At 43.4% G+C, this 25,689-nt stretch overlaps 1 protein-coding gene across 1 annotated transcript; it reads right to left on the reverse strand.

Moving 5' to 3' along the window:
- Positions 1-5,138: 5,138 nt before the first annotated feature.
- On the reverse strand, positions 5,139-25,689 carry LOC118936029 (nuclear RNA export factor 2). Its single transcript, XM_057495371.1, has 22 exons — positions 25,625-25,689; positions 17,361-17,458; positions 12,333-12,510; positions 11,953-12,106; positions 11,253-11,336; positions 11,036-11,140; positions 10,839-10,919; positions 10,650-10,719; positions 10,415-10,503; positions 10,207-10,314; positions 9,933-10,042; positions 8,458-8,494; positions 7,999-8,067; positions 7,849-7,904; positions 7,603-7,710; positions 7,451-7,509; positions 7,230-7,345; positions 7,093-7,135; positions 6,481-6,556; positions 5,925-6,107; positions 5,486-5,546; positions 5,139-5,351 (listed from the first exon to the last, which is right to left on the reverse strand). Exons 1-22 carry the CDS (start codon positions 25,687-25,689, stop codon positions 5,295-5,297), a joined length of 2,007 nt encoding a protein of 668 aa, XP_057351354.1. The 3' UTR covers positions 5,139-5,294.

The following is a 25,689-nucleotide window of genomic DNA, read 5'->3' on the forward strand; positions in this document are numbered from 1 at the left end:
AAATTGATTAAAGTCCTTGTATAAATGTTAATAACTTTCTCAGGTCATTCTCCAGAGATAGCAATAGCTCTGGTTTTACCTCAGTCTTGCTTAACACCTCAGGGACCAGCTTGATCATGTGGTTCCTACATCTGGGCCTCCTGGCACAAGATTTCATCTCTATAATCTGTATTATGTTGAGTACCCATGTGAATACAGTTCTAGGAGAATTTAAAACAATCAGTTCTTAATCTTTGGAAGCCCATCCTCTAAAAGGGAAGCCAGTGGGTATAATGTAGGGGGAGGGGAGAGAGAGAACCCCATTCTTACTCCTGACTCAATGCGTGACCCTGGAGAAGCATAGTGTTCTGTGGGCCTATCCTTAATCATCTGTAAAATGGGAATAGTGATACCTTCCTTACAGTGCTCTGGTGGAAAGAAAAAGAGAAAACCTATAATAGCTGGCACATTGTAGGACTTGGACAAACATTAGTACTACCCAGCCTGCCTCCTTTGTCCCACAAAACAGATAACTTTTAAATAAACCAAAGTGCATATCTGTCATAAAGAGCATCTGGAAATGTAGCCAAGGAAGAGAAACATACAGAAAGAAATAATTTGCTTTCATTCCAGGTAATTTCCTGTCCCCTTCTTTTACCTTCTAGTTTGGCACTGGAGGAGCAGTTTCCAACTGAGCTTAAGAAAAAGACAGCATATGTAGAAACAAAGCAATAAAAGGTCTGCTGGTCAGAAGACTGGTTTCAGGAGGCCTGTGCCCACACCAAACCCCAGGCCCTTGGGTGAGTCCTTTCCCTGGTGCTGGCCTCAGCCATAACACAGAACACTCAGTACAAAACTGGTTCAGGACATAGGTTTGTCCTTGCATGGCTTTAGTTGCAGGATGCATGATCTTTTAGTAAGCAGTTTCCTGTCTCTGAATTTTTTCTCTTGTGTTAAGTGGGAATGGGATGGTACTTGTTTCTTAAGACTGTAGTGAAAAGTAAGTGAAACACTGTCTTGAAAGCACTCAGAGCAGTTTTTAGCACCTTCAGTGTTGAGCGCATCTCTGTATCATTCATTTTAATTATTGATACTCTTCCCAGCTATCCAAAAGGAAAATTGTGCAGGTTAGATTTGCATTGCCAGGTAATTTAATTGTTCTATGGCACTAATTTTGTTGCTGTTGGGAGCAGACAGGTTGACATACAAATTAAAGGAAGACTGTAAAAATCTCAGGGACAGCACCAGATATACACATTTAATATAAAATGGGTGTGACATTTTCACAGCTGTGGATTAAGATGCATCGTTCCGGAAATGGGACATGTACAGCTGTAAAGATTCAATAAAAACCAGTGTTAAAATCATGGACACAAGTCTTTATACATTTGTCCAAACCCATACAATGTGCAACATCAAGAGTGAATCCTAATGTAAACTATATGCTTTGAGTGATTATGATGTATCAAAATAGTTCATCAATTGTAACAAATGTACCATTCTGGTGAGGGATGTTGATCATGGGGGAGGGTGTGCATGTGTGGGGATGGGGTATATAGGAAGTCTCTGTAACTTCTTCTTAATTTTGCTATGAAATAAAACTGCTCTAAAACAAAAGTATTTTTAAAAACTCAAAGTTAAATACTTTACCCATACCAAGTGATTTAATATTAATTATACTCTCCATAAATTGCTTTATACTTTTACTGTGAATGAAACGTCCTTTAAAAAATATTATACACACACACACACACACATCAGCGTGCACACATACATTAATTCACCAGTGAAGTCATATGGTCCTGAGCTTTTCTTTGCTGGGAGATTTGTTTTATTACTGATTTAATCTCCTTACTAGTAATTGGTGTGTTCATATTTTCTATTTCTTCCTGATTCAATGTTGGTAGGTTGTATGCTCCAAAGAAATTTTCTATTTCTTCTAGTTTGTCCAGTTTGTTGGCATATATTTGTTATTTTTTAATAAAAGAATTGGCTTATGCAATTGTGGAACCTGGCAAGTCCAAAATCTGAAGAGCAGGCTGGGGGACTGGAAACCTAGGGAAGAGCTGCACTTTGAGTACAAAGGCCTTCTGCTGCCATAATTTTCTCTTCCTCCAGGGAGGTCAGTCTTTTTTCTATTCAGGCCTTCATTTGATGGGATGAGAGCCACCACATTATGAAGAGTAATCCGCTTATCTTAAAGTCTACTGATTTAAATATTAATTTCATTAAAAAAAACCACCTTCACACAATATACAGAACAATGTTTGAACAAATGTCTGGGTACCATAGTCTAGTCAAGTTACACATAAAATTAACCATCACACCTGGCATCCTATTACAACTACAGAATTTCAGGCCCTGCCAGACACTTACCCTCTCTAATCCCCAGAAAGCATGCTTTCCTACCATTACATCACCACCCTTTTTTGATGCAGATTAGGGTGCTAAGAACAGCCAGACACCACTTCTCCTGGCTTCATTTTGGTGGAGGTGGGGGCTAGTGTCTAATCTTGCTTGATCTAGATCAGAGGTTTCTGCTTTTGGGTATGGCCATTATTGGGGTGAAGTGCTCGAATCACTGGCTTTATCCAGAATGGGGGTTACAGAGTGGCAGGTTCATAAGAAGCAGCACTTGGAGGGAAATTCTGTGATTATTTAGGAAGATAAGCAGCAGGTATGCACTAGGGCTGAGGGTGGGGATCACAGACAGTTATCCTAGGGGTGAGGCCATCAGTTCAGAGACATCAATTCTGGGACAATGTTGGGAGTAGAGAGTACCACAAAGGAGCCAGAGGTATTGTGAGGGAAGGCACACAAGTTATTTGGAGATGAGAGATGGAGAAGACAACATCAAGATCACTCCCTCTGTACTTCCTGCAGCTTCTTCTGGGGCTTGTTCCCCAGGGGGGCTCCTGGGCCCTGATGGGGTCTGGGAGGGAAGCTCCAAACACCCCTAATGGCATCCTTTGTAAGAAGCACACCTCATTGGAGTTTCCATGAACTTGGTGTCTTTGGGTATGATGGGCAGGAAGAGAATCATATATGATAAATAATGCCTCTTCACAGAGCTAATCCCACTGAATTCCAAGGCCACAGTCCGTGGGCTGCCCTATCCCTAACCAGATTGTGCCAGGGCCCAGGGGAATGAACAGAGCAGCTGCTGCTAGATGCTCCTGGTCAGCCAGGACTCCTTTTTATTACTTTCCATTATAATCACCCTTCCCACCTCACATTCCACACAAAAAACACACAAATTAACAATGTCAAGAATAGAAGAAATCCATTACTAAAGATCTTACAAAAACTTGTAAGTTGTTATAACAAGTGAATACTCAAAGTTTTGTGTCAATATATTTGCCAACTAAAATGAAATGGATACAAAACTGCCTCTGTATTGTGATTCAATTTATATAAAATCTGTGTACATATATATTTATGTACGTATATATAATTGTTCCAAATGACGGTCAGAAATGGATATGCTAATTTTTATCCTCAGAAGCAATGTATGAGATTACTTTTTGACTACTCACAATTTTAGAAATAATGTTGGAAAGCACACACTTCATTTCAGCATTCAACATATACTTCTAAAAATTTAACTTGCCATATAGGACAATTTGTCACATCTATCTGTCATCTATCTATCTATCTATCTATCTATCTATCTATCTATCTATCTATCTATCATCTATCTATATATCTATCTATCATCTATCATCTAGATATATATCTGTCATCTATATACAGAGAGAGGTAATGCAGGGTTAGCATTTGCCCAGGATCATGGGGCCTGGGAATTGAGGGAACTGGCAGGGTTTTGAGTGACTGAAAGATGAGGTGTCTGAGCTGTTCAGCCAGGAGGCCAAGGATGCAGAAGCCTGAAAATGTAGACAGAGGGAGAAGAGGGGCCATGTTTTGAGTTCCATGGTCCCTGCCCACGAGCAAACTAGGACAGCTCAGAGCGCCTGAGTCAAGCTGGAGACCGCAATTGTTTGCTGGCATGTGAGGCTGCCTCTGTTCCTCATGATGCAGCTGCTCTCTGGGCGAGAAGGCCGAGACTCGCCTTTGATCATGGACGCGCTACAGGGAATGACATGAGATTATTCCTTCCGAAACTGCAGTTATCCCCTTAGTTCCTATTGTTCAGAAATTCACATGCCAGCTTATGGATCCCTCACGTGCATGCACTTACATAAAGAGCAGAAGAGTGGTAGGAGAGGACTTACTTGGGACCTGAAAATTGAAGCATAATTTGTATGCTGGCGGTACCCCATCTGTGTCATCATTTGCAGGACTGCAACTTGAAAGTTGGTAGTGCTATCATTTTAATTTCAAAAATTATGGCTGCTTGTTGTCTAAGATGCATGTTACAAAAGTGTGGAAAGTAAATTGTGCAAGTGTCCCATTCAATTTTTGCCTGCAATTCTGAGCTGCTAATTGCTGGTTGATGAGAAAGGTGCCAGAAAACTGACCATACTGTGAGGTTCCATACTTTCATTATTGGTTTGAAAATGAAAATGAAAGGCTGAACCCCTCAAGGCCATGGACATGGAGTGCTGGGTGTCAGCTCTCTGAGAAATGCCCTGGGCAGACCGGCTGACTCTCCCTCACTCTCAGGTGCTCCAGTGGATGCATGATGAGACAAATGGTGGAAGCGTGGTGAGAAGTGTGAAGAGGCCCGTTCCCCAGTCACCAATGTGCAGATCAAAAAGTGGTCACACTATGGTCTTTGGAATCATTCAAATGTTTGGGAATAAGGAGTCACCTATGTAAGTCCTCTCCTCCCTTCCATCCATAGCCCTTGCCAGCTGGTAGGCATCCCTTGCCACACCCGTCCCGGTGTTCCGGTCACGTGCCTGCTTCTGCAGGTCCCCAGGTAGAGCATCTGACTGAGTCACACTGTCCCCAAAGGCCAATCCTTGGAAGCAGCGTGTGTCCCACCTCATCAGAATTATCAATAAAATGCCTGTAGAGTCAAGCTCCACATACCTGCCAGGACTTCCAGGGTAAATGGGGTAGTGGAGCACAGGGCCTTTCAGTGCTGGACCCACTGGCTCATGGTTGGAGCAGGGAGAGAGTGATCCAGGACATACAGTATGCAAAGCAAGGCACCACTCTTTATTTTGAAAATAAACAGCAATCACGAGTGGGAAAAACACACAAAGCAAAAGATCCTTTAGGTGGTTATGTGACCTGGCCTACAAGGTAACTCTGTCTTCTTGGACAAGAAGGCCTCCAGCCCCAGTCATGGGTGTGGCCTTGGGCTGGAGAAAAGCTGAAGAAGATGATGTGGATGACATCAGATGACATCAAAGGCTCTTTTTTGGGGCTGGTTCGAAGGCCTCCTCTGGGATCTTGCCCTCAGCCTGAAGGGAAGGAGTTAGGATGTCAGAAGGGCCAGCTCCCTGAGTTTCATTCCCAGGCCCCTGGCCTCCACCTTTGTGGCCCTGATGAAGGCCCAGAAGCACCATCTTTAACCCACTTGACTCCCAAACCTCACCTTAAGTGTAGTGAAGACTTGACCAGCTCTGGCATAGTTCCACTCGTTTTCCTGCAGGCACCTGGAGTGGGAGAAGAGCAGGTGATCTTCTGATCAGTACCACAGCACAGACATGCTGACCATACCATGCCATGCCACCACTAAATCTATGCCACTTTTTTACTGGCGCGCGTGTACCAGTATGAGCACTATAAGTAATGATGAAGAAAGACCTAGTGAAAACCCTATACAAGATAATGTCATCTGACCCTGATACAGTTTCAAAAACTCTTCACATGTGTGATCATAAATTGCAATACTTCTGACATATGCCTACTTCTTCTGGGAAATAAAAATAGCAAAAAATATCCAAATGCTTTTTATTCCAACCTATGTGCTTCCATGATTCCAACCCCACTCTCCCAGCCTCCTCCTATCCCTGTGCACACCCAGCACTCACTTCTGAGACCACTTGGGGTTCATCCCAGACTGGATGGAGAAAGTCATCACCATTTCATGCTGCTGCTGGGAGAGGATGGGCATGGAGGTACAGGACGGTATGGGCACTGGGGTGGAGAATGTACTCTGAGTCTCTTTGGGGGTGGCTTCCATCACAAACAGTTCATCATTCGTGATGCAGAGACTGGAAGAGAAAATGGGCCCTCAGACAACGGGACAGATGGACAACCCACACCCACAACAACGATCCTGCTCCCACTGCCACTGAGCAATACTGAACAACCAGATTCCTTCCATACCACTATGGTGCCTGCCCCCTAGATGCCTTGGCTGGTACCTCTCTCCCCCACAGAGCCCACTTTTAGGGAGACTACCAGTTTTACTGGATTTATATGTTTATCCCCAAACCAAGGATGACTTTACACCTGCAGTGGACAACAGCCCAAGGAGTGGACAGTCTAAGCTCCATTTTCAGAGGATGATATGTATATATTTTGATTCCACACCATGGAACCCAGACTGGGATGGGTCCTTCCCACACACAACAGACAACTCACCCAGAGGAGTTTCTGGCAGGGATGGTGATGAAAGTCCGGGTGAAGGCACGAAGAGAGCCCTGACACCATCCTACTACTGAGACGACAGTAAACAACAAAACCCCATAGAGGTCCGCACACTTCCCACGCTCTCACAGAGTTCCCCCCAGTCAGGGTCGGACTTGGTATTCCCGCTGAAGGGAATAAACGTTCTCTGAGAGTCAGGGCATCATGGAAGGGGAGGGCAACTGGGACCCTATAGTGTACCAGGCCCTGTGACAACCATTTCACAAGCCCATTTAATTCATTTTTCACAGCTTCCCAAGAGGTGGGTTCATTTAGGGCCGTTGTGCAAACGAGGAAACTGGGAGGTTAGGTACTGGGCCTGAAGTCACAGGGTGAAGACCTAGGATAAGAGCCAGCAAACTCGCACGGCCTGTGTCGCTGGTGCCCAAGCTGTGGGTGCCCGACAGCCATGGATGAGGGTCAGACCTGGATGGTTGGGGGCAGAGTGGAGGCAGAGAACAACAGCGGGAATAGGAAGGACAGGGAAGCTGGGAGAGCTCTGAGAGACAGCCCGGTCAGTGGGAGGGATCATACGGCATCTGCAGAGGGGTCCCTGCACAGGCTCACCTTCACTGAAGACCCCGTTGACAGAGAAGCAGAGCATGGTCTCCTGAAAGGTAAGTGCCTGGGTGCTCAGCACCACCCAAATCTCCCACCCACATGAGGCTCCCTGGACCGGCCCCGGGGAGGGGGCAGGCGCTCACCGTATGGAGCCACATGTCCACCATGAAGGAGCTGAGGTCATGCTGAGTTTTCGGCAACATGCACAGGGAGCGCAGAACCTCAGGCTGTGTCTGCTTCAGCAGCTGAACCCTCAGAACTGTAAAGGGAGAAGAAAGCCAAGGCTGGGAGCGGCCACACCCTAAGCTCATGACCTACCTGTCCCACTCCCTGGCCTGGCCAGTCTTGCCCCCCACACACGCACAGGGGTCCTTGAGCTCCTTTATATTCCTGCTGTCCTTGGCATACTCGCACAAGCTGCTCCTAGGAGAAAAAAGAGGAAGAGGGTTGGTGCTCTGGCCAGGTGGGTGTTCCCAGGAGCTGGCCTCAGAGCAGAGTCTGAGCTGCGGTACTCACAGGGCTGGGGCCTTGGAGCTGAAGGGAACCGTCAGGGAGAAGCAGGCCTCGATGTGGTAAGCGCCCAGGAGACCCTGTCGGTCTCCAGAGTCATAGATCATGTAATACCTGTGGAGGAGCAAGGAGGACAGTCTGTCTCTGTGGTCTGGACCCCACATGGGACTTCAAGGACACTGAGCAGTCCTGAGTTTGGGAGGCCCCTCCTGTCCCTGCCCACCCTATCCTCCTGGTCCCAGGGGTACTTACAGCTTCAGGAATGGCAGGATCAGATTCTTCAGTGGATCAGATCCTTTCAAGTCTTCCTGTAACCAAAGAAGATTCCATTTGAGATGAGACTATGGGGCTGATAAAGCCTCCCTTGCAGTACCCCAAATGTTGTTGGATCCTGTTCCTCACCTTGCAGGGCTTTTCCAAGCAGTGTCTTTCAATGTCAGTGATACGTGGTGAGGATAACTCCTGGCCATCCTGGAGAGGGAAGAGGCAGTCAGCAGTGGAGAACAGGGAGCTCTCCCAGGATGATCAGGGAAAAGGATGGGCCCAGGAGATGGTGAGGGTCAGAGGTCAGGTGTGAAAGGGCCCTGTGAATTCCATAGGCAAGACTACAGTAGGCATCTTCATCACAAGGTCTTAGAAAGTTTCTTTATATGCAACTTCTCTGTGTCTGTATGCTTATGTTCTTGTGTGTTTATGCACATTTTCCCAGAAGAATATCCATGTTTTTTTCGAGTTCATGTCCCTCAAAATGGGTAAGGGCATGATGCAAACATGCAAACTAGGCAAGCCCAAAATGGCCTGAGGGCAAGGCATGGAGGTCATCAATATTAGGAAGAGAACATGAGGAATGTAGGCACTTACCAGGCGCAACAACTTGGGGAAACAATCCCTGATGGCACTGTCCAAAACCAAAAATAGAAAGATGTTGTTGATAGTTTTGGTTGTAATGCTTCCTTTGAGTTAAAATGGTAATACCATAAACAAAGACTAGTGTGTTCTGCTTATCCAACAGCCCCCTTTACTCACTCAGCCTCTGATTGCAAGGATTTTGGGTCTCCTTCCTTGCTGAGCACTGAGCATCTGCCACATGGACTATCTGAAAGCAGCTTCCTCATCTTTCCACACACCTTCATGTTCATATTCCCTCTGCCCCTCCGCCCGCCTGCCCTCCCTTAATGTTCTCCCTCTCTCTCCCCCTCTCCATCTTCCTGGGCAGCTCCCACCTAGACAGCCCTGGGTCCCTCCTCCAGTGCCACAAGGAGCCACATCTGGAGCCCAGGCTCCAGGCTGCCTCCCTCTCCCTTCCTCCAGGTGGCCTCTGAAGGCCCCAGAGAGGAGAGGGAATGGGGTGGGAGCCTGGGGCTCAGCCACCTCACTGGGGGTCCAGCATTGTGCCAGGACCAGGGCACCCCCAGGATTGGTCCTGGAGTCATCCATGGGGGCAGAAGACCCTGCCCAGACAGAGTAAAGGGTTAGGCGCCAGATCCGTATGGGGTGAGGGTCTGTGGCCTCTTTTCAGGATTGCTGCCTTCTCTCTCAATGGTCCTTGTGAACCTGTGCCTGTCTTAGTTGGTTCCTTTTCCAAGGAAACATACCCATGTTGGGCTACCTGGAGCCCCTCTGGGGGACCAGGTGGGATGATGTGACCTGTGGAGGGAGGGGCTGTGCCCCTGACAGCCCTGCCCTTCTGTCTCCTCCACCCCTTTGCCTCCGCCTTTCAATCCTGCCTCAGGAAGCCCGCTGCTCACTGGCAATAGCCTGCTTGTGGCTGCTGGACTCAAGGAACGTTGGTTTTTCCCAAGGAGGGCCTAGCGGCTGACACTGGGCCCTCAGCGAGGGACAGGCAATGCTCAGCGTCGGCCTGGGATTTGAGTGGGGGGGACCCTTCTGGACCAAGGGAAAGAGGAGTCCCTCTCAGGGCAGCGGGGGGGAAGGCCCACGTCAGTTCAGAGGCAGGAAGGCCTGTCTGAGCATGAGGCCTTGGGCTGAAGGGCCCTTCTCACCCCAGGGCACCAGCATCTGGACCAAGGATGGTCAGTCCTGGTCCCGGTGAGCAGAGGTAGCCTTGATTCTTGCAGCACACTCTTGGGTGGGTGTGCTAGAGACTGCTGGATGCAGAGTCAGGAAACACACCCCAAACCAGGGGAACCAGTGAGCAGGTCAGAGGAAAGAAAACAGACCTCTGCATGGGTGAAGGACACAGAGAAGAGAAGGCAGGGCCTGTGGTCTTCTCTGAGGGCCAGGGTTGCAACCTTCTGCAGAGGGGCACTGTTAGGGGCACTGCCAGGCTTCCATAGGTAAAGGTGCCCAAGAAGGGTGACAGGGTTGGCACTCACCTTATGTAGGTGGCATGGTTTGAGAAGGTGTAGCACAATGGGTTCCCTTTCAGCCACAGCTCTTCAATCTTCAACTCTTTCATCTTGCACAATTCCCATACCCGCTTCAACTGAGAAATATGGTGAGGAAACTCTGGAAAGAGTCCCGGGGAAAGAGACACACCCACCAGCCTCCTCCCTCCTCGATGGGTACCTTCTCCTGCTTCCTGTCACCACTCTGCTGAGCACCACCACCCACTCACAACCCAGCTCTGATATGGCGCCCTCTCCTGACCTCATTTTTGGAGAGATCCAGGCTCTTGATTGTGGGGACCATCTGTACAATGTCAGACAGGCCATCCAGCTGGTACAGTCTGTTGTTGCACAAGTTCAAGGACAATAGCTTTTGGGAAAGAAGAGAGTCATGGTTACTATCTCAGGCCTGAAGACAAATCCACCCTCCATCCCCTACCTTGATACCAGCACTGGGCCTAAGGCCTCACCTCAGGGCAATTCTCTTTAATGACTTGCAGGGTGGCAGCCATGCAGCTTCTTCGATTCAGGATTATATCGATTTTATGGCTCACCAAGTCTTCAGGAAGCCGAGAGGAGGGAATCAGAAGGCTTTGAGGAGTCTGAGGCCAATACCAACCCCTCCCATGTTACCACCCCTCTGTCTCCCTCCCAGGCAGAGCCCTGTGCTCTCCCGTGCCCTAGAGTTGCTGCTGTCAGTCATACCTGGGTCAAAGCGGAGCCTCTGGAGATCAAGAGCATTCTGGAAGGCATCATATCGTCTACTTATGGTCAACTGCGCAGAGAGATGGACAGAGCCATTCTGAGGGTGTGGTGGTGATCGGCAATTGGGGGCTGGGAGGGGAAGAGGTGGGTCTGGGTGTGGGCACCCAATGTGCCTTGAGTCAGCATTACCTTCAGCTGCTCTATTTCTTCTGGCTCCAACTTATTCTGCACAGAGTAGGGTACAGTGGAGGGACGGACAAAGATAGGTATCTGCCGGAAGGAGAGGTGGGGTAATAAAAACTAGGAGCTCTAATTCCAAAGACAATGACAAGTCTCTGGCTTGTTCTGCCTTGGAACTAGGTACAGGTACTATCCTCAACACATACCTCTTGATTGTTCTCATCACAGATCTTATTGCTGACATCCTTCAATGCAGAGGCAACGCTACTATCCTGGACAAAGAACCTAGCCTGTTTTTTCACATAGTGGAACTACAGGGATTGAAAACAACAGCAATAGTTAGTTTCAGAGGCCAATGGCCCCTGCAAGCCGGCTCTATCCCCTTCCCTGTGCCCACTCATCTGGTTTCACCATGTCTCTTACATCCACTGGAGTGAAGGGGATGCTGCAGTGACTCTGGAGTATATTCATTAACCAGATCTTATTATACTTCATCCCATCATGAATCTAAGGGTGAAAAGAAAGGACAGGAAAGAGGAGAGAAAACATGGTATTAAAGCTAGAGAACAGGCCCAACACAGTGTTATTTTTCTGACCTTTTACAGGGCTTTAGGGTTTCTAAAGATGGAAACACTGGCATGATTTGTTATTTTTGAGGCAAATATGGATTTCCTGAGCCCTCTTTTCTCTCCCTCTTTCTCTAAGCTCTCCTCCAAAATATTGACCTAAGATGTTTAATGCAGTCTTCCTTTTATAAAGTTCTAGGATATCCTACCTCGTGCAGACCCTAATTGCCAATCAGACAAGATCTCCAGAGACTACTCCCGTCTCCCACACAGAGCTTGGGGAAAACTAAGGCATCTAGTTTAGAGTTGCTCTATCTCTTTGGCAGTGGTATTCACCTTTGCCTTTAGACAGTCTGTCTTGTTCTCCTTACAGTCTGTTACCTGTATTGCTTCTCAGAATTTGTCCATAGATGAAAAAGAATGTAAACTCACAGTAATAAAAGGGACAAAGTACAAACTGTTCATAGCAAAGAGCCTAGCATTTCTTTGTGAAAGCAACACAACTCCCTCTGACCTTTCTCTCCTGCAGATTATATACATTTTTCAAGGACACTCACTACGATCTTGAACCAGCTCCCTGGGGTTCCATCTTTTGTGTTCTTCCCCATTTTTCTCTTCAGATGTTTCTTGTCTTGCCACACAGTAACGTGGATACGGTGTTTGTCATGGCATTTCACTGCCCTCTTTCTGTGTCCCATGGTATAGGGAGTGCTGTGAAGAGGCAGTGGAGAGGAGGAGGGTGGCCATGAACACTGAGAAAGCATTCTGCGCACACTCACCTCTCTGACACCAGGGCTACAATTAAGATTGCTCCACCATTATTCCTCTTTTAGCTTTCTTCAGTATTCCAGTGAGACAAAAAAAAGATCATAGAGAGTAAAAGGGCTGCATAGTCCCAGGGAATGCCACATGCACATGAGGCTGTCAGGTCACTTACTATCTTTCTTGGGAGTACTGGTCAGCCCTCCTCATGTTTCCACCACTCTTCTGGCGGTGCGAAGGCTGAGGCTTATATCCACCTTGTTCATAATAAGCACCCCTCCTGCCAAAATTTCCTGGGAAATAACTCTCATAGTTCTTTCTTCCTTGAGGTGACCAACGACCGTCATTGCGTTCTGTTAAAGGGAACAAAAAATACAAGTTTGAAGACACATCAGTGGTCCCCTTACCATGCACTACGCACGTCTTAAGCTAACATCATGGTAGGGCAAGCAAAGTGACAACCTGCCCTGAGGGACCAATCCCACAGCCCCAGAAAGGAAACCCCACTGCCTGTCGGGATAGGAGAGCCTTACCTGACAGATGGCACTATCAGGGGAGGGACCATGGGGGAAGTGTGGTGAGGAGGGGGAGGGGAAGGGAAAACGGTTGACCCTTTTAAAACACAGGAGGATTTATGAAGAAGAGAGGTGTGTGCCTCTGCGGGTTAGACCAAAATGTAGCCACATGCAGGGAAAACACCCAAAGCTTGCCTTCTCTCAGGCCTTTCCACCAACCACACACCAATACCTTGAGGCAACCTCTCTCAAGCTTCCCAAATCCAATCGGCCACCAAACTGATTCCACCAACAATCAGAGAAGCTCAGGTAGAGAAAGAAAAAAGGATCTCCAGGAATGAAAGAATATTGAGAGAACGGTGTGACCAATCGAAATGGGACAATGTTCTCATTATAGGGGTACCAGTGGAAGAAGAGAGAGAAAAAGGGATAGAAAGTGTCTTTGAAGAAATAATTTCTGAAAACTTCCCCAGTCTAGGATTGCAGGTGAGTGGCGCATGTTGTGCCGCAAGTAGAAAGCCCCTTTGTGCCTTCCAGACTCTGTGCCCATGTCCACTTTCTGTGCCAGTCAATCACATGCAGGGAGCAGCTTCTGGGTCTGGTCAGTTAGCTATATGCAGGGAGAAGCCTCTGTGTTAAGCTGTGTGGTTGCTGTAGGTGAGGCTGCTCCCTGGCTGGTGTGCAGCAATGACAGGCACAGCCGGTTTGGTCACAGGTGCCAGTGGGAAAGAAGGGCCCACAAAGACATGGAGGCTTAATAACATGCTCCTAAATAATCAATGGATCAATGACCAAATAAAAACAGAGGTCAAGCAATATATGGAAACAAATGACAACAATAATTCAACATCACAAAAATCTGTGGGATGCAGCAAAGGCTGTGCTAACAGAAGTATATTGCAATACAGGCCTACCTCAGGAAAAAAGAAAAATCTCAAATGAACAGTCTAAACTCACAAGTAATGAAACTGGAAAAGAAGAACAAATGAAGTCCAAAGTCACAAAAAGGAGAGACATAATAAAGATTAGAGCATAAATAAATAAAATCAAGAAGAATAAAACAATAGAAAGAATCAATGAAAGTAAGAGCTGGTTCTTTGAGAAAATAAACAACATAGATAAACCCGTAGCCAGACTTATCAAGAAAAAAGGAGAGTTTATACACATAAACAGAATAAGAAATGAGAAAGGAAAAAATCACTATGGACACCACAGAAATATGAAGAATTATGAGAGAATACTAAGAAAAACTACATGCTAACAAGCTGGATTGTCTAGAAGAAATGGACTACTTACTAGAAAAATACAACCTTCCAAGGCTGACCCAGGAAGAAACAGAAAATATGAACAGACCAATTACCAGCAAGGAAATTGAACTGGTAATCCAAGAACTACCTAAGAACAAAACCCTGGACCAGATGGTTTCACAGCTGAATTTTGCCAAACATTTAATGAAGACCTAATACCCATCCTCTTTAAAGTTTTCCAAAAAGTAGAAGAGGAGGGAATACTCCCAAACTCACTCTACAAGGCCAACATCACTCTAATACCAAAACCAAGCAAAGACACAACAATAAAAGAAACTTACAGACCAATATCCCTGATGAGCATAGATGCAAAAATACTCAACAAAATATTAGCAAACTGACTTCAAAAATACTTCAAGAGGATCATCCATCATGATTAAGTGGCATACATCCCAGGGACGCAAGGATGGTACAACATTTAAAAAATCCATCAACATCATCCACCAGATCAACAAAAAAGACAAAACCACATGATTATTTCTATAGATGCTGAAAAAACATTTGAAAAAATTCAACATCCATTCATGATAAAATATCTCAACAATGGGTATAGAGGGCAAGTACCCCAACATAATAAAGGTCATATATGACAAACCCACAGCCAACATTATACATAACAGCAAGAAGCTGAAAGCTTTTCCCCTAAGATCGGCAACAAGACAGGGATGCCCACTCTCCCCACTTTCATTCAACGTAGTTCTGGAGGTCCTAGCCACTGCAATCAGACAACACAAAGAAATAAAAGGAATCCATATTGGTAAGGAAGAAGTCAAACTGTGCCTGTCTGCAGATGACATGATATTCTATATAAAAAAATCCTAAAGAATCCACTCCAAAACTACTAGATCTAATATCTGAATTCAGCAAAGTTACAGGATACAAAATTAATACACAGAAATCGGTTGCATTCCTGTACACTAGCAATGAACTAGCAGAATAAGAAATCAGGAAAATAATTCCATTCACAATTGCATTAAAAAGAATAAAATACCTAGGAATAAACCTAACTAAAGAAGTGAAAGACCTATACCCTGAAAACTATTGACACTCTTAAGAGAAATTAAAGAGGACACTAATAAATGGAAACTCATCCCATGCTCTTCAGTAGGAAGAATTAATATTGTCAAAATGGCCATCCTGCCTAAAGCAATCTACAGATTCAATGCAATTCCTATCAAAATATCAACAGCATTCTTCAACGAACTGGAACAAATAATTCTAAAATTCATATGGAATCACAAAAGACCCCAAATAAGCAATCCTGAGAAGGAAGAATATAGCAGGGGTGATCTCGCTTGCCAACTTCAAGCTCTACTACGAAGCCACAGTAATCAAGACAATTTGGTACTCACACAAGAACAGTCCCATAGACCACTGGAACAGAGTAGAGAGTCCAGATATTAAACCAAGCATATATGGTCAATTAATATACGATAAAGGAGCCACTGATATACAATGGGGAAATGACAGCCTCTTCAACAGCTGCTGTTGGCAAAACTGGACAGCTACATGTAAGAGAATGAAACTGGATTACTGTCAAGGTCCATATGCAAAAGTAAACTCGAAATGGATCAAAGACCTGAATGTAAGTCATGAAACCATAACTCTTAGAAGAAAACATAGGCAAAACTCTCTGGAACATAAACATGAACAACCTCTTCATGAACACATCTGCACAGGCAAGGGAAACAAAAGCAAAAATGAACAAGTGGGACCATAACAAACTAAAAAGATGCTGTACAGCAAAGGACACCAGCAGTAGAACAAAAAGGCATCCTACAGTATGGGAGAATATATGCATAAATGACATATCTGATAAGGGGTTGACATCCAAAATATACAAAGAGCTCATGCACCTCAACAAACAAGCAAATAATCCAATTAAAAAATGGGCAGAGGTGCTGAACAGACACTTCTCCAAAAAAGAAATTCAGATGGCCAACAGGCACATGTAAAGATGCTACTCATCACTAATCATCAGAGAAATGCAATTAAAATAACAATGAAATATCACCTCACACCAGTTAGGATGGCCACCATCCAAAAGACAAACAAGAACAAATGTTGGCGAGGTTGTGGAGAAAGGGGAACCCTCCTACACTGCTGGTGGGAATGTAAATTAGTTCAACCATTGTGAAAAGCTGTATGGAGGTTCCTCAAAAAGCTCAAAATAGAAATACCATTTGACCCAGGAATTCCACTGCTAGGAATTTACCCTAAGAATGCAGCAGCCCAGTTTGAGAATGACATATGCACCCCTATGTTTATTGCAGCACTATTTACAATTGCCAAGAAATGGAAGCAACCTAAGTGACCATCAGTAGATGAATGTATAAAGAAGATGTGGTACATATACACAATGGAATATTATTCAGCCATAAGAAGGAAACAAATCCTACCATTTGCAACAACATGGATGGAGCTAGAGGGTATTATGCTCACTGAAGTAAGCCAGGCGGAGAACGACAAGTACCAAATGATTTCAGTCATATGTGGAGTATATGAAGCAAGAAAAACTGAAGGAACAAAATAGCAGTAGAATCACAGAATCCAAGAAAGGACTAACGGTTACCAAAGGGAAAGGGACTGGGCAGAAGGGGTGGGAAGGGAGGGATAAAGGCAGGGAAAAAGAAAGGGGGCCTTACAATTAGCATGTATAATGTGGTGGGGGCATAGGGAGGGATGTGCAACATAGAGAAGACAAGTAGTGAGTCTACAGCATCTTTCTGCACTGATGGACAGTGACTGTAATGGGGTTTGTGGGGGGGGACTTGGTGAAGGGGGAAGTCTAGTAACCATAGTATTCTTCATGTAATTGTAGATTAATGAAAATAAAATGAATTAAAAAAATTAAAAAAGAACTACAGCAAATACTGTACATAATAGTAAGATATTAAAAGCATTCCATATTAAATCAGAAGAGGCAAAGATGACTCACATAGTTACTTCTGTTGAACATCTTATTGAGTCGCCTAGGCAGTGAGTGCAGTAAGCCAAAATAAATACATTAAATAAATACACATAAATTAATACACAAAAGTGAAAAGAAACAAAACTGTATAATTGCCTTTATATAAAACTCAAGAATCTACAGCAAATTATAAGAATAGAGATTAACACATTTATTGGATGTAAGGCTAATATACACAAAATGATTGCAGTAAAAAGAAAATAACATCTTCAATGTAAATGTACCATTTAAAATAGAAAAAATTGGTTCTGTGAAATATACTATGAATTGGCTCACTTGTCAACTCTCCCATTTGTAAACTCCATGATGTTCTCTTACCGCAGCCTGAGCAGACGAAGTCTCTACCCTTCTCTTTGAGATTCAAGTTGCATATTATCTTAAAAAATACGACAATATGAAAATCCGTTTACCTTCATCTTTGTATGTACCATATTTCTCTAATGGAAGAAAAGATTTTTGCTCTTGCTGTCTCTCAGACATAGTGTTTTGTAGAACAAACCTGGTAGCGCTGAAATGAGAGAAAAAATTAAAATTAAGTAGATATAATAAAAAATCACGTGACAATATTCTTTCATCATCTGTCAAATAATATTCGAATCCCCAATAATGTAAACACAAGCTTTTATTTGCTGAATTTTACTCAGTATCATCTATGTGGTATTTATGAAGTGTGACATCACCTGTAGTATTATTGTTTTTCCTAAAAAAATTCACTATTTTTTCCAAATGAAAGCGAATTTTCAAGAAGTCTAAAAAGTAATAGAATTCCAGGGGAAAATCATAAGCTAATACTGTCTGGTTGGACTAGTTTAAGACATTCAGAAATCCCAAGCACAAAGATTATATAGACCCAATACACACTTTGAAAAACTACTGAACTACAAAAATAAATAGAAATAATTTCTGAATCTCCACACCATTACTACTTTCACACTTTTACTGAAAAAGTACCCAATTAAAAAAAATAAATCTCTCTCCTTCCTGCTGTATAGAATCAAAATAAGTTATGATCAGACTTGGAATCATCTACACAAATTGACATCGAAGAGGTCTGTGGTATCTGTAATAACAACGTGGTCGGAGGAAGGCATCACAAGGCACAGTGACTACCGCAGGGTGCTAAACAAGGCTAGGGCTTTGGTGTTCGTGTGGGGAGGGGGAAAAAAAGAAGTGGGTTTCCAGAGCCTGCCACTGAGAAGTCTACGACTTTCCGCCAACCACTCTCACGTCTCCTTTCTCTGAGAAAACTTCTACTACCCGCTGGAGCCCTGCCGGCAATCTTCCTCCACAATGTCTCGTCAGTGTTCGACCTGAGGTGGGGCGTGGTCCACAGTTCTGAGTCTTCTGAACCTAACAATCTAACTCCTCAGACGGCTAACGGGAGCGAAAGTTCAAGGAGACTTTCCACACACTTAAATGTCTGCACGTCGCACTAGAGGGGACATCACATGACGGCAGGATCCGCGTAACCGACAGCTGTGGGACCCTACCTGATTTCTAGGTTCCTGACTGGAAGCAGCCGCCCAACAGAAAGATCGAGACTTCGTGGATAAAGAGCCCTCAGTCTTCACGTGACTGAAGAGCAAAGTCTCACGAGACTACAGAGTGCCCTTTGATTTAGAGCAAAGTCTCACGAGACTACAGAGTGCCCTTTGACTTTAGAGCAAAGTCTCACGAGACTACAGAGTGCTCTGCGGCCATCACATATCCGCGGCAAACAGTGTGCGTAGCCGCAGAGCTCACGTGACTGAACGGCTTTTTCTGCCTTGTGAGGTAGCAGCCATATGGCTGCTGATGCTGGAGTGGTGGAGTTTAGTAACCCACCATCTTAATGTAATAAGATGGCTGAGCCTAACATGTAATCATAGGGGGATACATGACCATAGCATCCATACGACCCTCAGAAGCAGGACACCTATGAGACTTCCAGAGCAAAGGCTTCCACATGCCACTAACTAGTAAGGGCTACATGAGAGGAAGAATCCACATGATGGTCAGGATTGAAGAAGCCATAATGCTCTAGAGACTTGAATATCTGGATCTACTACATGTCCCTACAGGGAGACCACATGAGCTCAGTGTTTTAAGAGCCCATGATGCTGACATGATCGGTAGGTCTGGTCCTGCCTTGTAACTAGTGCCCACGTGATGGCAGCATCCACATAACCACAGCTTTAGGAGCCCACAGTGTTCACAAGCTGAGTGAGTGAACCAGTCACTCTCCTTGTATGACTGACAATAAGGCTCTCCTGATTTGCATGTTTCAGGAGACCATTCTCTTCATGAGACTTGTAGATTTGGGACTTCCACATTTCTGGGCTCCCTATTGATGGTGGTGCCTCTAGGTAACCTTCCAAAGCACCAAGCTTGATCTATTCCTGCCCCTACCCCTGCTTTAATGTGCTAATTTTTTTTCTAATAACACATGAAATTTGATACCTAAGCTAGTACATAGCAATGAAATAGGTCCTCTTTAAAACCATAAGCATTGCCATGTTGCAGTGACTACTTCAAAAGCTTAAGCAGTGGGTACAGATATGCACTGTAGATTTAATTTAATGTGAGTCTAAAGGAAATGAAGACAAACCCAATGAGTGAGTTTTAGTTGTTAATTTGAAAAAAAAGTGTATAATGATTACTATCTATGTGTCAAGCACTTAAAGATGTTAAATTACTTAATAGTGGCAATTATATGAAGTAGATACAATTATTATCCCAAGTTTTACAAATGAAGTTGAAGCACCGATTATGTTAAGTCACTTGCCTAAGAAATCAGAGAAACTTATAGGTGGCAACCCATGGCTTGACCACCCAGGCACTCAAGCTCCAGACTAGAGTTTTGAATACCAGACTCTCCAAAGAAAATTAGTATTAATTCGGCATCCCTTATTCAGCCTAACTGGAAAGTCATCCTCAGTTACTGAAAAGTTGAGATAATGGAGGATCTGTTTGGCAGGCTATTTAAATAATTTCAAATATTACCAGTAATTAGAACAATCAAACAAAGTTGAAACTAAGGCCCTCAGATTCATTTTAATGTATAAACATATCATTAATATACAAAATATTTGTTTATATAAAAAGTGGTATGAAATGCTAGATACTGTTTGAAAACATTTCGTTCTTTTAAATAAACTGAAAAGAGAAACGTTAAGAGTTTAAACATCATCCTGGCTCTGGCCTGAATTAGAAAAATTAAAAATAAATGGAATTCTTATCAGATATCACTATATAGTTTGTGCTTTCCTAGAATGGACAGAGAAAGAGGAAGAAAAGTATACAATGTCATTTTTTAACTGCATTTTATGAACACCTCTTTGGCTGATTTGTGTGGGAAACTAAGGCTTTGTCTGTACTGTATATCCAAAATAAATTTGATGTGGTCTTTCTGGTTTACTGGCTCAGGGAAACTTAATGCTATAAAGCAGTGTGATCATTTTTCTAGGTCCCTCCAGTGTAGCTTGGCTACATTAAAAGCCAAAGAATATTTAACAGACCAAATTTCCCACCAAATATACAAGTAACGATAACAGACTGCATGTTTGTAGTTCTATAAACCTCCTGAAGGAAGTCATGATTTTATGGAGTGACTGTATTTGAGCAAATTGGTGTTCCTTAGATAATTTCAAAAAATTGCTTATGGGACACATGTACATGCACGGTATGAAAATGGAGCTACATATTTACTGTAGAGCCTATTATGAAACTTCAAGTTGGATTTAGGAAGCATCTAGATACATTCACAGGATGGAATCTGACATTAAGACCTGATGTCTATACCAACCCTATTTTCTGATAGGTTGGACAGATGGACAGATCCAGTCTAAGACACAACAAAATTACACCCATGCTGCCTATGTTTTGCTAATACTTACTCTATTGATTGTGACTGAAGTCGACTTCTTTCACCAAAAGACAAAGCCTAAAGTTCTGATTATAACTTTTCTTGGAAATTCAGATTTTTTTCCTGTCAGACCTGATATTCATATCATTTATTTTTTCTCTGCAATGATTACCAAGAAAGTTTTTAGGATTAAAAAAAAATTGAGTTACACCAATGGTGCCTTTCAGCACTCTCTAATATACATTGGGGATAGAAGCTGAGCCTATGGATAAACAGCTATATGGATATGGCTTATAAGTGCTAGGGCATTTGTTAGTGACCTCTTTAATTTCTCTTAAGAGTGACTTGTATTTTTCAGAGTATAGGTCTTTCACTACTTTGGTTAGGTTTATTCCTAGGTATTTTATTCTTTTTGATGCAATTGTGAATGGAATTGTTTTCCTGATTTCTCTTTCTATTGGTTCATTGTTAGTGTATAGGAAAACTACTGATTTCTGTGTGTTAATTTTGTATGCTGCAACTTTGCTGTATTCCGATATCAGTTCTAGTAGTTTTGGGGTGGAGTCTTTAGGGTTTTTTATGTACAATATCGTGTCATCTGCAAATAGTGACAGTTTGGCTTCTTCTTTACCAATCTGGATTCTTTGTATTTCTTTGTTTTGTCTGATTGCCGTGGGTAGGACCTGCAGTACTATGTTAAATAACAGTGGGGAGAGTGGGCATCCCTGTCTAGTTCCCGATCTCAGAGGAAAAGCTTTCAGCTTCTCACTGTTCAGTATGATGTTGGCTGTGGGTTTATCATATATGGCCTTTATTATGTTGAGGTACTTGCCCTCTATTCCCATTTTGCTGAGAGTTTTTATCATGAATGGATGTTGAACTTTGTCAAATACTTTTTCAGCATCTATGGAGATGATCATGTGGTTTTTGTCTTTCTTTTTGTTGATATGGTGGATGATGTTGATGGATTTTCGAATGTTGTACCATCCTTGCATCCCCGGGATGAATCCCACTTGGTCATGGTGTATGATCCTTTTGATGTATTTTTGAATTCGGTTTGCTAATATTTTCTTGAGTATTTTTGCATCTACGTTCATCAGGGATATTGGTCTGTAGTTTTCGTTTTTGGTGGTGTCTGCCTGGTTTTGGTATTAGGGTGATGTTGGCTTCATAGAATGAGTTTGGGAGTATTCCCTCCTCTTCTATTTTTTGGAAAACTTTAAGGAGAATGGGTATTACGTCTTCCCTGTATGTCTTATAAAATTCCGAGGTAAATCCATCTGGCCGGGGGTTTTGTTCTTTGGTAGTTTTTTGATTACCGCCTCAATTTCGTTGCTGGTAGTTGGTCTGTTTAGATATTCTGTTTCTTTCTGGGTCAGTCTTGGAAGGTTGTATTTTTCTAGGAAGTTGTCCATTTCTCCTAGGTTTCCCAGCTTGTTAGCATATAGGTTTTCATAGTACTCTCTAATAATTCTTTGTATTTCTGCGGGGTCCATCTTGATTTTTCCTTTCTCGTTTCTGATTGTGTTGATTTGTGTTGACCCTATTTTCCTCATAATAAGTCTGGCTAGAGGCTTGTCTATTTTGTTTATTTTCTTGAAGAACCAGCTCTTGGTTTCATTGATTTTTGCTATTGTTTTATTCTTCTCAATTTTGTTTATTTCTTCTCTGATCTTTATTATGCCCCTCCTTCTGCTGACCTTAGGCCTCATCTGTTCTTCTTTTTCCAATTTCGATAATTGTGACATTAGACCATTCATTTGGGATTGTTCTTCCTTCTTTACATATGCCTGGATTGCTATATGCTTTCCTCTTAAGACTGCTTTTGCTGTATCCCAGAGTAGTTGGGGCTTTGTGTTGATGTTGTTGTTTGTTTCCATATATTGCTGGATCTACATTTTGATTTGGTCATTGATCCTTTGATTATTTAGGAGTGTATTTTTAAGCCTCCATGTGTTTATGAGCCTTTTTGCTTTCTTTGTACTGTTTATTTCTAGTTTTATGCCTTTGTGGTCTGAAAAGTTGGTTGGTAGGATTTCAGTCTTTTGGAATTTTCTGAGGCTCTTTTTGTGGCCTAGTATGTGGTCTATTCTGGAGAATGTTCCATTTGAACTTGAGAAGAATGTGTATCCTTTTGCTTTTTAATGTAGAGTTCTGTAGATGTCTATTAGGTCCATCTGTTCTAGTGTGTTATTTAGTGCCTCTGTGTCCTTACTTATTTTCTGTCTGGTGGATCTGTCGTTTGGAGTGAGTGGTGTGTTGAAGTCTCCCAGAATGAATGCGTTGCATTCTATTTCCTCCTTTAGTTCTGTTAGTATTTGTTTCAGATATGTTGTAGCTCCTGTATTGGGTGCATACATATTTATAATGGTTATATTCTGTTGTTGGACTGAGCCCTTTATCATTATGTAATGTCCTTCTTTATCTTTTGTTAGTTTCTTTATTTTGAAGTCTGTTTTGTCTGATACTAGTATTGCAACACCTGCTTTTTTTCTCTCTGTTGTTTGCATAAAATATCTTTTTCCATCCCTTGACTTTAAGTCTGTGCATGTCTTTGGGTTTGAGGTGAGTCTTTTGTAAGCAGCATATGGATTGATCTTGCTTTTTTATCCATTCTATTACTCTGTGTCTTTTGATTGGTGCATTCAGTCCATTTACATTTAGGGTGACTATTGAAAGATATGTACTTATTGCCATTGCAGGCTTTAACTTTGTGGTTACCAAAGGTTCAGGGTTAGCTTCTTTACTATCTTACTGTCTAACTTAACTCGCTTGTTGAGCTATTATAAACACGGTCTGATGATTCTTTATTTCTCTCCCTTCTTATTCCTCCTCCTCCCTTCTTTATATGTTAGGTGTTTTGTTCTGTGCTCTTTTTAGGAGTGCTCCCATCTAGAGAAGTCCCTGTAGGATGCCCTGTAGAGGTGGTTTGTGGGAGGCAAATTCCCTCAACTTTTGCTTGTCTGGGAATTGTTTAATCCCTCCTGCATATTTAAATGATAATCGTTCTGGATACAGTAGTCTTGGTTTGAGGCCCTTCTGTTTCATTGCATTAAGTATATCATGCTATTCTCTTCTGGCCTGTAAGGTTTCTGTTGAGAAGTCTGATGATAGCCTGATGGGTTTCCCTTTGTAGGTGACCTTTTTTTCTCTCTGGCTGCCTTTAATACTGTGTCCTTGTCTTTGATCTTTCCCATTTTAATTATTATGTGTCTTGGTGTTGCCCTCCTTGGATCCCTTGTCATGGGTGTTCTGTGTACCTCTGTGGTCTGAGAGGCCATGTCCTCCCCTAGGTTGGGGAAGTTTTCAGCAATTATTTCTTCAAAGACACTTTCTATCCCTTTTTCTCTCTCTTCTTCTTCTGGTACTCCTATAATGCGGATACTGTTCGTTTTGGAATTGGTCACTCAGCTCTCTTAGAATTCTTTCATTCCTGGAGATACTTTTATCTCTCTCTGCATCAGCTTCTCTGCATTCCTGTTCTCTGTTTTCTAGCCCATTAATGGTCTCTTGCATCTCGTCCATTCTGTTTTGAAGTCCTTCCAGAGCTTGTTTTGTTTCTGTATTCTCCTTCCTTAGTTCTTGCATATTTCTCTGCAAGTCCATCAGTATGGTTATGACTTTTGTTTTGAATTCTTTTTCAGGAAGACTGGTTAAATCTATCTCCCCAGGTTCCTTCTCAGGGGAAGATGTAGCAGATGCCGAAGCTGTCTGGGTTAGTCTTGTCTGGATCAAATTTTTTTGCCTTTTCATGTTGATAGGTGCTATTGACTGTCAGCTGGGAGAGCCAAACTTTCCAGTTGCTACTGGCCTTTCTTTACTGGGACAACTGCGCCCCCTAGTGGCTTGTGTTGGGCAATTGCCTGTGGACTGGGTCTTTGTGTCTTGCCCGGCTGGTATGTAGGAAGCTCCCTTTGCTGTGGGTGTGGCCAGCCTCAGGTTGCTTCTGTTGTATGTCCGCGCCCTGGAGGGGTAATGGACGGGGGGCTATTTTGCTGTTTACCTCCATGAGGGGTCTCAGAGCTGTTGCCCAGGGGGTTAGTGCACCCGGGTTTCCCTGGAATTTCCAGCTTCTGGACTGTGACGTTGTTTGTTTCTGTCCAGCTGTTGCATCCCTGTCCCTTTAAGACTTTGAAGAAGCACTCGGTTTTGTTTGTCACAGGGGCATCAGCTTCAGGACCCGCTCAGAGGTCTTGCTGCCCTGTCCCTAGTTTCCAGCCCTCCACGCATGCACTGTGTCTGCACGCTGGTGCAGATGGCTAAGGCTGGGTGTTTAGCAGTCCTGTGCTCCCTCTCCCTCCCCGCTCCGACTCCTCTCCTCTCGCCGGAAGCTGGGGTTAGGGGCGCTCGGATTCCGCCAGGCCGGGGCTTGTATCTTACCCCTTTCACCAGGCCCTGGGCTCTCGCACGTGTGGATGTAGTCTGGCTGTTGTCCTGTGTCTTCTGGTCTCTCTTTTAGGGTTAGTTGTATTTGTTGTACTTTCAAAAATATATATGTTTTTGGGAGGAGATTCCCACTGTCCTACTCACGCTGCCATCTTGCTTGTCATCCTGGTTCAAGGCTTTTTAAATTATTTAAGTGTTAATGGCCCCAGCTTGGCTTTTGTTATCTGCTCAATGTAAGTATTCTTTTGCCACTCAAAAAATAATTCTAACGACTTCCTTTGAAAATATTATTAAATCAGTTTTTACATAAGCAGCCACACTATTTTCTTGTTACAATATCACACTTCAATCTACTGCTGGTGAATATGTATGCATATGAAGAAAATGAGTGAGCTTAGCCAGTTTTCTTTAGATGAAAATTAGGCTTTCAGGACTAAGTGATACCGGTGAACTTTTACTTCCATAATGTCACCAGATGATTTCTTATTTATCTTCTTAATGTAGCCCAT

This window comes from Manis pentadactyla, chromosome X, assembly GCF_030020395.1.
Source record: "Manis pentadactyla isolate mManPen7 chromosome X, mManPen7.hap1, whole genome shotgun sequence".
NCBI classification, from domain to species: domain Eukaryota; kingdom Metazoa; phylum Chordata; class Mammalia; order Pholidota; family Manidae; genus Manis; species Manis pentadactyla.

Bases quoted from the DNA above. Each gene is read 5' to 3' on its own strand.
- LOC118936029 (XM_057495371.1), bottom strand. From the start codon at position 25,689: ATGGGCTACATTAAGAAGATAAATAAGAAATCATCTGGTGACATTATG. The intron at 7,510-7,602 runs GTGAGTACCGCA...TTTTTCTCCTAG, and splicing joins AGCTCCAAGGCCCCAGCCCT to GAGCAGCTTGTGCGAGTATG. The intron at 6,108-6,480 runs GTGAGTTGTCTG...TTTCTCTTCCAG, and splicing joins CCTGCCAGAAACTCCTCTGG to TCTCTGCATCACGAATGATG.